Source organism: Spodoptera frugiperda, chromosome 4, assembly GCF_023101765.2.
Source record: "Spodoptera frugiperda isolate SF20-4 chromosome 4, AGI-APGP_CSIRO_Sfru_2.0, whole genome shotgun sequence".
Classification (NCBI taxonomy): Eukaryota; Metazoa; Arthropoda; class Insecta; order Lepidoptera; family Noctuidae; genus Spodoptera; species Spodoptera frugiperda.
In genome coordinates this window covers 4,382,141-4,394,942 of record NC_064215.1, presented here as the reverse complement: position 1 = coordinate 4,394,942, position 12,802 = coordinate 4,382,141, and the positions used below count along the sequence as shown (strand labels likewise).

At 34.9% G+C, this 12,802-nt stretch overlaps 1 protein-coding gene across 2 annotated transcripts in view; it reads left to right on the top strand.

Annotated features, from left to right (window-relative positions):
- Positions 1 to 12,802, top strand: part of LOC118272639 (dual specificity protein phosphatase 22) — a 63,062-nt gene that overhangs the window by 9,833 nt on the left and 40,427 nt on the right. For both annotated transcript variants that reach the window (XR_004783380.2, XM_035589258.2), the window contains exon 2: positions 8,953 to 9,069. Coding sequence is in view for 1 of the 2 variants with exons in the window: in XM_035589258.2 (XP_035445151.1) it covers positions 8,953 to 9,069 (117 nt within the window). In the remaining variant the exon portion in view is untranslated. The remainder of the gene's footprint in view (positions 1 to 8,952; positions 9,070 to 12,802) is intronic.

The window sequence follows — 12,802 nt, the reverse complement described above, 5'->3', positions numbered from 1 at the left end:
AATATACAGAGGTTGGCGTTCGTCCAATAAATGATTGATTCTCCCTTACATTTTATATAACAAGTTCCAAGGGAAACAAATACTTAAGTAATATTTTTGTTATTTTATGTTTGTGGAGTTTTATTTTTTACAAGCGTGTTTATATGTTTTAGCGAGTAAAAGTGCGACTGTCTGGTTTGAACGAGCAGCGTCACCTCGCTGTGTGCCACACGCCATGTTTGGTCACGCGAATTCGAGAACTTTTTATCTACAAACACGATATTTCTTAGCACTGTAACATGAATACAATGCTGTATAGGAATCCGAGGTGTACGTTCAGATATCTTAATAGATACTTATACAAACTTACCTTAATACTAGTAGTATGTATAGATATGGCGTGGTGGCTCGGTGCCCGGTGGTTTAAGACACTAGACTAGACACGAGACAAGACTGCTTCTTATGCATGCGGGTTCGAAACCTACCAAACAGCAACAATGTGACATTTTTTGCGTTATAACTTATATGTATTTTCTAAGATTATTTAAACACCACTGTTAAACGGTGAAGGAAAACACCGTGAGGAAACCTGGGCTTATAATTTCTAAGTATAAGTTTGAAATCATGGTGATTAATGCTGAAAACTTCCCCGTGAGAAGAGGCCTTTGATGTGTGTGATGTGATGTATAGGTATAGTTATCATGAAAGAATAAACGTATTTTAGTGTTAAAGGTAAAAATAAAGCTATCAGACTAATTCTCGATTATTGATTTATCCAACCCAGTGTGCAGGTCAACAATCTCATTTGCATTCACGAGACGAAAGTATCAAGTTTTTATAGGTACCTACTAACCTACAATAGATAAGTTAGGAAAGATATTAAACCAAATATTTTAAACCGATACCTTTGTTAGAGGCCCGAGTGTTCCAGAGGGATCCTAAAATAACAGAATTTTGCGAAACACTCGCAGAGGTCAGAGTACCTACAATGACTTCCCAACTTGGTCCCTAGGTCCCATAAGAACCCTATTTCTGAATAAATAAATTCATGAGTTTCGGTACCCACGGCTTTGTGCAAAATACTGGTGTTAAACGAAATACTTAGAAAAGGATTTCGAATATCACCGTGGCAGTAGTACCTACATTCTTAATGTATTTTCCTCGAAAAGTATTTTTTGCCTGAGTCTGCTACTCCTAAGCTCCCTCGATATTTTAAGCCACTAAATCAGCATAAATCCATCTCTATATCTAGTGGTATTATCATGTTTTTATTAGAGATCAAATCTTTGAATATATTCATTCAATTTTAAAAAAATATTTCGCAAAATATTGAAAATATCTACTAGTATAGAAACAGGCAAAACCGCGGCTGAAGCTCTAATAATAATATATGTATTACATAATTTTAATTTAAAATTAACATAATATTTCCCTAAGGAACACTTTTAATTTTATTTTCATTAAATAAAGTACCTACCTATATAACTTTAATAATACATAGCGGTCACATTATAAATGAAACATAATTAACTGTCCTGTTTATAATTAGTATGTGTCGCATTATCATGAACAATAATGTGTATATGTATATGTGAATATAATTCACATAGACATATTATGACACAGACTGATTAGACTTGACAACTTTGAAACATTGTGTCATTCATTTATTTTTACCTCGTAATATCATATCAAGTTTATGTTGTTTCATACAAATATAAATGTATTGAATCAATGTGATTCAATTCAAATAAGTTTGTCATTTCTTTTTAAGAAAAGCAAGTTTTTGTTGCGTTTGTTCTTCCACGTAAGATTCTAATATTGTGTTTAATTTGATGTTTAATAGATAACAAAGTATACTTAATCCTTTTTAAAATAAGTAGCGTAGACTACAAAATGTACTTATTCCCTTTTAAAAGAAGTATCGTTTCAAGCTTAGGGCTTACCAAAACCATTATCACTAACATTTCTACAGCTCTAGAAACAAGATTTCCATCTGCAACTATAGGTTTTTTTCAATAAACCAATAGGTAATATTACGATGTCAGATCAAAATTACGATTGGTTGTTTGTCCTATGGCCACAGATTACAGACTGACATAACAGAAAGCCACTCGAATCTTTTGCCTACATATCATATAGAGCTGCATATACCGGTAATAAAGTGAGCCCAGCTGTCACTCGGCCGACAGCCGGGTAGCCACCGACATATTGCCCACCTATCCGCCTTGTTGACTTCACAACCCCTCTCTATAAAACCGACGCATCTGTGCATACCCCCGTAACATACTCTGAATAACAGTTTCCTCGGTTTTTGTATACGAGATAGGGTTTTCGCTTGTTTGCATTCGTACTGGAGATTATGCAAATAAAGGAAGAATAAGGCACGATATAAAAATCATGAATGTGTGTGTTTTGTGAATATGTATGTATGTAGATGTTCTTAATGTATGATACTTTTGTAATTTAGATGCTTTGAATTGCTTTTGATCTATCGTTGGTTTCTCGAATCTTTGCTGTATATTAGGTGTGGAATGAACAAACGATCACTATTACGTATTAAATAACTATAACACTTTAATAATTAATAGCTGGCTTTTCCAAAGAGGAGTCATAAGAACTGCTATCTACGTTCCACAATTCACTTTATCTTATATTAAATACAAAATTATTTCCCATCCCTACAGGGATACCGTCAAAATGCACGGTTGCAAATAATGCGTGCGGATGTTTGTTGCAACCTCAGCGAAAATTAGTTACAATGAGTTAGGCCGGCTCCCAATAAATAATGTCATGTTAACCCTACTGAATTTGGAAGGTTTAATTTTATGCGGCCCGAGTGCTACGCATCACATGGTAAAGTTGTAAAAAGTCTTGTACACAGTTGCCAGAATAAACGATATACTTACGTACTGTTAACAAGATTAAAGGAAAAAAATACTTTATAAAGCAAAAGAGATAGCGAAAAGTAGGGCAAGAACTTTATATACAAGAGCAAAAGGCTCCAAGTAATACTATCTTACAAAGATAGAGTAATAACGGTAAGTACAAGACAGTTTGTTTAAGTACTCGTGTTCTCGTCTGACCTTCCAAGGGTCAGAACTGTCAAGAGTGGCCACAAGTCAATTGTTGTGAACTCGTGGCGTTTAGCCGGTAACGCAGGAACAATAGACCGAGTCCCACGGGATCAGATTAGTTAGCACTCACTTATAATGGATGCTAAAGGTTAGGTATTGGGACCTGCTTTTTATATTTTGTTGCAAGGTTTGAATTTTAACTAGATTCTGGGTTTATTATTTGAGGAAAACGTTTTATTTGGGACGAATGTTATCACGGAAGTTGTAGCCATTAATGTTAATGAAATTATTAAACATTAACGTCACCATTTAAAATATTTAACATAGAAAAAAGAACCTTAGGATTAAGCATTAAAAAATTATATCTCAATCTAATTATAGATTATAATAGCCGTCTAGACGTAGCTCGTAAAAATATAAGTTGGTATTATTTTTCAACTTATCCGCGCCTACCGTCGCCTACACCGTAGCCGTCTCAAGTGGGTGATTCAATAACATTTTATAGAAGTTTTCGATCCAAAATAATCACAGACGGACACATTATCGTCTCGTAAATGTACCGTTATTCAACTGCAAGTGCTCCGTGTCGCCATTTTGGCACAAATCCTAGTTTACGATCCAATTAATTTCCCGCTCCAATACTTAGGAACAAAATGAATCGCAGAACCAGAATTTTCAACCGACGCGACAGAGTGATTTCATTACGTTCCCGCTGCGGATTATTTTCGAAAAATAACGACATAATCGTGACCTACTTGTCATTCTTAAAGCGGATTATACGTTGAATCCAATCGCTTTTTTAATGTTTCGGTTAAAAAACCTTATAGGTGAGTTTGAACAAACATGCATAATTTATAATCGGCTTAACGGAAAGGACTATAGGCTGCTCATCAAAAATCTCAACACCTGTCGTCCAGCCTTTATCTATCATTAGATTTGCCAACTAGAAATATTATTCTGGCAGATTTTGTATAGAGCTTATATCAAAGTACTATATTTATAATAGCCAAATCTCCAGATAAGTTATTGATATCGATCGTAAGTACCTACATAAAGTGGTTCCAAAAGTTTTCAGTCCATTCACTAAACTACGTGAGAAAACCATTGAAAATTTAAAGCTGCCCATTTTATGGATTCAGGAAACCATTTCCGACATACAGGCGTTTTAAAACGTGAACGGCATGGCTGAGAGTTTTGGGAAATAAATTGCGCTAAGTGTACTAAAAGTGTAAAGGAAGCCTCAATATTAAATACACGTTAAACATACTATATTGAGACTTTTTGAGTTAATAAACTTATTAAATTATTCCTGTTAGATTTATCAAGAGGCATGGTCTGTATTATTGAAAATATATTTTCTTGATTTTGCTATAATGTGGCGTGGCGATACGATGACATATTGACATATTCTTGTTTTGAAGAAACGCAACTACGACCCAGGAAAAATTCTCTGCGTTTACGAGGACAACAATTTGTAGTTTGTAGATCACTCATCATTTAGTGAGAAAATGAAAGCCACGGTACGATGCGTAGATAGTTAGCTGGTTGGCTAACCTAAGCTTTTTTTGAGGGGAAGTATCATCCATTGCTTCTCACGCCTTAAGCGAGGAAGAGGGAGAGTCAGACTCTTACTGACTAAAAACCACTGCGCTCCTACTCCTGCTTTTCGAGCCCGAGCCCTGTAACCCGCTAGGCAGTTTGCAGTTTAGGCTTGGAACTGTGCAGTCATCTTCATCAAAGTCAAATCATTTATTCCAATTAAACTATATACTTAGGTACTTTTAAAACGTCAACAAAGAAAAAAATAAACAATAGTCTGTCAGTCTGTCCGTCAGTGAAGCTAGGCGTCATCATCATTCGTGCATAAATCTATTAAACTATAAAATTGTTCTAAAAGGTTAGGCTAGTTATTTTTTTACCTATAATAAGTAATCAAACTTGGAGGTTGAGATTTTTAATTATAGTCCTTATTACAAAGCTATGAATATTCATAATAATAAACTTGTAACGAGAACAGTGTGCCATTTCTCGATATAAACTTATTAGCATTCTGTTGACAAAGTACTAGAATAACTTGAATTGCTGTCGTATTACAATTGTATTTATGCCGCGGTGACCGAGTCAGATTGTTTCGAAATATTTCAAACGTTAACAATGTAGTAAGACTTCGATGGTGCTTTTAATTTGTTGGTAATTTTAAAGTTAGATTGTAGAGAAAACTCACCCCGAATACTGAAACACTACTCAATTTTAAGTTATATTTAGATAAATGTCGCGTAACCTCTGTTTTTTATAAAGAATTTTGTAGTGACAGAACTATTCTTGAACTTGAGTGGCGTTTGAGTATTTGAACATTAGACCTAGCTTCTACCTGTGGTCTCGCTTCTGCGGTTGAATGAAAAAAATGTAGCCTTTATTACCTATACCTACATCACTGGACAGTGTTCTAGCCTCCTCCTACTAAACCTCAGAACACAAAAATCACAACATATATTAGTAACACTTATAATATTAGTACCTAAGGACTAACTATGTTCTATTCTTTGTTTCTTTTGCAAACAATTTCTCAATTAATACACTACTCTTACATTCGCTCAAACCCTATGTCAGAGTTTAAAATCATTTAAAATAACTTCCATTTTAACTATCACCTATCGTAATCTTAGAAAGTCTTCAAGCCTACAAATCACCCGAGCATCAAGATCACAATAACAAAATGAAGATCGATTTATTATATCACAGTCAACGACACACAGCTCGTGTTCGATTAGTAGCGATAGCAATTATGGGATAATTGCATTGCATCGTGCGCCATTACTGTAGCGGTATTGACACGTCATATCGTGATTATGGTTTCACGCTGGTATGGCTAAACACAGAACAGCTGAACACGCACGCATTAACAAACTAATTGATTTAATAATAACCACTGAAGAGTGAACGAAGCTTTGTGAAGTAGATAGCGTTGATAGGTAATGGCTTCTTTGGGATGTATTGATAATAATTAGTGTATGTTTTTGAATAAACTAGGGATGTACTGAGTAAGATTATTTGGTATTGAATGGACTACAGGTGTAGACCGGGTGGCCACCGGTTCGTTTTAGTGAGGTAAAAATGCCTACAATTCCTAGTCTTTTATCCCCAAAAAGCTAGGCGACTTTTAAAGGCTTCTCCCGTCATCAAAAAGGTACTGATAAGACTAACATACCACGTCTTTTTGTGCAACTGCCAAATTTCTTCAAAATGGGGTAAGGGTGACTGATATGATGATGATGGTAATGATAATTTCTCTAACTTTTCTATTAAATTATTAAGAAGTAACACAATAATATTATGTACCTAAGCAACTATAAATGGGTATGATAACGTCGTAATACTTTCTAAAGAGACAAAAGGATTATACTCATCCAAGCACAAACGATTTTATATCATTTCCGAGTTTCTATTCAACAATGTATGCATAATGCGTCGGCGCGAGATAGGATTAAATTCTTGTCGACACAAAATAATAGAGAAAGAAGAGCTAAACCAGTGAATGCAAGATACCAAAGCCGTCTAGCAAGCGTGGGCTTGGCTTATTAAAATATATTGTTTTATAGACAACCAATTTCCTTTTGTTAGAAATAATTATTGGGTGTATGGATTGCGTGAGGTATTATGTGAAGAGTGAGTCTGATAGGGATGATTAACGTCAAATAGGTACCATAGGATAAGAAAAGGAAGATGAAAATGTAATATTATTCTCGCTGAGTATTACTTTATTTGGTTTCCCCTGTAGTATTATACTATTTTTCTTTCATTACTCAAGAACTGCTATTATTAAACTGGACAGTAAGAGAACAGAGTAGATTTTATATGAAATTAAATTCATAACATTATTTTCATAGCCTGACGTCCACGTCAAAATGTCGTGAAAACTCGGTTCTACTAACAAATGGACATTACATTTGAAATATTCAAAGCTATTTACAAAGGTAGTCATTAAGGCCACGTCTAATTATGACCTGCCTAGACTAGGTATAATGTTTATATAATTACGTATTATTTAGATACCTATGTTTATTTCAAACACGTGGATAGAACATTTGAAAACAGAAGATTATTGTTAAGTTTGTGTTGTGTGAGTGTTAAGTTTTATAAGAGGTGATATTAGTAGTGATCTAATTAGTTCAAAGCTGAAAGTTCGTTTATTATCGCTAAGAGTAGGAGAGTCATGTTGGTACGAATAGGCCGGCTCAACTGGAGTGATATCATGGCTTCACTGAAAACTAATGTTGAGCTGTGTTTCGTTGTGTGTGTGAGGTTCCCATAAGCCCGATTACCACCCATCACAATCTTCCCAATCCCCGATTCCCTAACAACCCTTAAATTCCTAACCACCAAAAGGCCGGTAACGCACTTGTAACGCCTCTGGTGCTTCGGGTGTCCATGGGCGGCGACGATTGCTTACCATCAGGTGATCCGTCTACTAGTTTAGCAGCTTATACCCAAGAAGAAAATGAAAGTGCTAATTTGTTAATGACACATAGACCACTCTGGCTACTTTTAACCCCAGTAATGTGGGCAAAGCCGCTGGTAGGTGTAGGTGTAAAGAAAGAAAGCGCAATGGAAAACACAGAACTGTTCAAACTATGTATTATGGTAATTAGATGCAATTAAACTGTTTCTAATTGATACTCTACGTAAGTTCCTACATAATTACAAATGCCGTTAAGTAGATATAATCGGTTCTGTATCGATCGAGAGAATCGACGTATTAGGAATAACTTAGTTCTACTTTTTTGGCAAAACTTCGAGACGTATTGTTGTCGGATTGATACGATACATCACTCACTGTCTATCTGGCTGATTCTAGTTATTAATCTTTTTCATTAATATTGGGAAAGAAAGAGGAAGAGTTTATTGTATAGATATATGAAAGAAATGTTTGATTCACTATTATTTACGTAGGCAAAGCGAGTGCCAGAAATTAGTCAGTACCTAATAAATGTACTATGAAGATCATTTCCAAGAATAGATTAATTATTCATTTCTCTGTTTCACACGATGATTGATTATGATTACAGAACAAAATATTTGGTAAATAAAACCAATGTTGGCACTGTTTGAGCTACGTTTTAGCATTTTGTTTGATTTCATACGATTGTAATTGGGCCAGTGAGTTGGTAAATATTCGTTGATAAATTAAATCGTTTTACATGAAACGGAATGACGCATTGAAATGGGATTAGGACACAATTTAATCAATCTTTTTTACCTAAACCTTTAGTAATTTTAAAACTTTTCCGCCCCATTTAGTTCTTCGTGTTATGTGAATGGTAGGTACTAGGTATGTAGATTACCACTAGAGCTTGCTAATCCTCAGATCACTTCAATTTAGTGGATCTCAAAGTTATTCGTGTAGTGATTACTCAGCAGTGAACACCTTCATATATATGAAGATCTTCACATATATGTATTATACAAAACCGCCTCGTTGGCCCAGTGGTTGCAAGTGCGAATGCAAGGCAAGGGGTCGCGGGTTTTATTTTCGGGTCGGGCGAAGTGTAGCTGTGCTTGAGTAGTAGCACGGAGTCTGGAAATGTGCTCGACATATGGCAATAGGCTCACCGCCTGTTACATGGGACTTACAACCTAAATTGTGAAATGTGGGTGTACATTGGCATTACGTGCCTTAATGTGCACCTCCGCCTACCTCCTCGGTGAAAAAAGGCGTGACGATATAAAAAGAAAAAAAAATATACAAAACCCTTGCTACTTGGAAAAGAGTGAAAAAGGAAAAGAAAATCTTATCATCTATTCCCAGAAAACTCTTTTCACGATACCGTGTACAGTACTGCTCGCAGTATTTCCTTCCTATATAAAAGTGAAAGATAACAATTTATTTTGTTGGCAGGTGCTCCCCGGGTTGTACGTGGGCAATTACCGGGATTCTAAGGACACGGTGCAGCTAGATAAGTACAAGATCACACACATACTGTCCATACACGACGCCGCGAGAAGATTGCATTCGGTGAGTTCATTCATTTTTATATCTTCTCTTTGAAAAAGGAAATGGTTTTCACAAAACCTATGTGTTTGTTTTTAAATTGGTTTGAGGAATTGTGGCAACGTTTGTGTTATATGTATAGGATGTTTGTTTAGTTGGTGTCACATTAATGATGTTTGGATGTATTTTGATGATAAATGATATTTATTTTTGGAAATAGATTACAATGTAACTCTTTTTTACATGTCAATCTCTCAAATAACTAGATGAGGCCAGCATTTCCTATCGGACTACTCTGAGAAGAAATGCCGAAACAAACTCAGAGTTCATAGTCTCTTTTAAAGTCCAGATAAAATCAATTAAAGATGTCGGAGATATGCTGACTTGGGTGAGAGAATACTTTTTATCTCACGGGAACGTGGACGAAGCCGCTGGTAGAAGCTATAGTTACAAATAAATAGGTATTGTACGGAATACTGAATACACAAGATAGGACAAACTGGAGACAGTTTATTAGTAATAGTAGGTAGTAACTTAATATTATGATACCTAAGTCAACAGACAGGCCTCTTGTGTGGAAACAAAAGAGATGACCCGTTCTAGACAGTATCCAGTGTGACCCATCCAATACTTGACCGCAATAACGTTGTTTAACCTCTGATCCATATAAATTGTTGGCATTTTTATGTGTATTTTGTATGATTTTTTTTAGCAGGAGATGATTAGTCACATAATATTGGTGGTTGATGGTATGGGAATTCGGGGTACTACTTTCATTTTGAGTAAATAATAATTAAATAAATTATTTTGTCACGTCCTGCAATTCTCAAAATTCTTTTTTTGTTTATTCTGACTCCTAACAAAAAATATATTTACATGCTAAAATAAAATGCTAAATACTATACATGGTGAAAGTCTTATGACCGTTCAAATAAAGGGAGTCACATCCTGCGAATTAAATCTTGAATAATCAAATTACAAAAACGTTACAATTACTATTTAAAGAAAATATATAAAAAATCAACAGGCAATAGAAAACTTAAACTTATTCATATGAAAAGTGAAAGTAAAATACCAGTAAGCCCCATGACACACTACAAAATGAGTAACTACGAGTATGACAAATAAAATACAACAAAGAAACAATTTATTAAATTAACTGAAGCAGTTACAAAGACCCATTACTATGTATTTTATGACTAAGTACTAATGTATAGTTACACTGATTCATTCCCAGAATTACTTTTAATGTACCACTGTACCAGTACCGTACCAATAAATGTGTTTCATTGGGCTCGAATGGCGGCATTTGCGGGGTTTAACTTTTATTGCCAGTCATAAGCGCTTCTTTCTCTGGTGCCTCAAATGGTGCTAGAAAAAATATAAAGAGATAAAGATAAGGTTATTTTTTCGCACATAGGTAACGTATTGTAGCAATAGAATAGTCACTTGTCGTCCTCGTAATTTACTCTCACTGCGCGAGTGTCACGTCACTACTCTTTAAAAGACTTCAAAAAGTTCTCTGTTTGACCTGAATGTAGGTTTGTGTGCGATTTTCTCATGTTTCGCTGAACTGATTTTGATGCGGTGTTCAGCACACTAGGTATTTTCAGACTCATGAGAAAGATTAAGGTATATTAACCTAATTAAAAAATTAAGGTTCGTACTTTAACACGTATTTTATGAATTGTCCGCGATTATTTCGCGTTTGAAGTCAGCTTAAGTATCAATTACCTAAGTGTGTAGCTATCTAGTCTTTGTCTTACGGTACCCGCGGGAAGAGTAGTGCCAGTGTCAAATAATCTACACTGCTATTATGTCTCAAGTACTTACATGAATTTAAAGCAGGTATATTATACCTTAGAATAAATAAATACGTTAATTAAGCTACGACCTTGAAAGTAAAATGAGTAGAACTCTCGAAGGTCTTGATGAGTCTAGTCATATTCATGACACAATCTGCTCGTCACGTCAGTAATTAATTTTGAATACACTCAATTATAGCACCTACCGAGTTACTCAGCCGTTAAGGGCATAGTTCACGGTGAACTAGCGATGCGATGGGGAATTAACTCATGTGGAAACCTGCAAACTTTGTTTAAATTTTATGGTGTATAATAATGTCGTCTTTTCGTCCTCTGAGGAACAGCACATTACAATTAATTTTTATACTTACCCACTTTTATACGTTATATTATGATTTCTATGGTTATGTATATTTGTACACATAATTGTGAGAACAATGCAGAACATTCCAACGCCCAACACAAATAGTAGAACTTACTAAGTTAACAAGTTTTCGAAAAACCGATTTAATTTCGTAGCTTATAATATTACTAGCGACCTACCCCAGTTTCGCATGGGTACAGTTGTGATATATTATGTGTTTATTATACATAAAAACCGTCCTCTTTAATTACTAAATCTAATTAAAAAAAACCGCATCAAAATCCGTTGCGTAGTTTTAAAGATTTAAGCATACAAAGGGACAGAGAAAGCGACTTTGTTTTATACTATATAGTGATGAATATTATGAAGAATATAGCTATATCTTAGTTATTATGATGTAGAATCAGTTATACAACTATTTAAGTAAGTATTTATTATGTACGTGTTAAGTTTACGATTTCCACATAAAATTGTACTAAAACGGCTCCTAAATAAGTAATAAGCATTCGACATCAATACCTTCCTATTACAACTCTATTTAAATTATTTATTGGTTGGTTTTCTTTGAATCTCCAAATAGGTAGGTAACCTAACATTTATTTTCTAAATACATATAACTCAAACGTCACTGACTGAGTAACATAGTGATCTGTAAACGCACCGCCCAAATTCCTGCACAGATCGGACTGAAATTTGGCATGCAGGTAAATGTTATGAAAAAGGCATCCGCTAAGAAAGGACTTTGATCAATTCTTCTCCCAAGAGGATAAAATAGGAGATGAAAGTTTCTATGAAGGTTTGTCAATTTTAAACCGATCGAGCTGAGGCTTTGCATATAGCTACTATGACATCCCCTAAGAAAGAAATTTCTAATAATACTTCTTAACACGAGTCAAGCCAAGGGTAAAAACTAGTTGACATTTATAAACCTTAAATCATAATGAATCTGTAATTATAGTTCGAAGCGCCCTCTGCTAGGTATATTCAACATCGAACCTTATGGTAGGTCAGGGTTTCAATTCGACTGTACAACGCAATAAAATTTCTATTCAAAGTAAAAGCAATTAAAATTCATTTTCAAATAGCTATTCGTGTTACATGAGCAGCATGAATATCGTAACAAACGGCTTGAAAACCGAATGTAAGTCCTTTAATTATTTTATAGCGAAGTTGATTAATTAAATAATGAGGCTTTGATATTTTGTTACACCAACTTCTCATTAACGTTTCGGTAATAATTATTAATTAAATTACCAACACGCTTATTATATTTGGAGGTTTCTAGCATCTTATGTGATCACAGCAATAAGAGGATGACTGTTATAGTAGTACTAGCTTCTGCCAGCGGCTTCGCCCGCGTTCATGTGGAATAAAAAGTATCCTATGTGTAATTCCAGACCATAATCTACCACTGTTCCAAATTTCATCTCGATCCCTTCAGCTGTTTAGACGCGAAGTAACAAACAAACATACAAACTTTCGCAAATACACTAATAAGACAAATCTGGTGTGTCAGTAAACGAACCGGTATACCAAAAAAATCTTAAATTAGAGAAAGAGCAGCCCAAATGTGTTCCTTTTACTATGA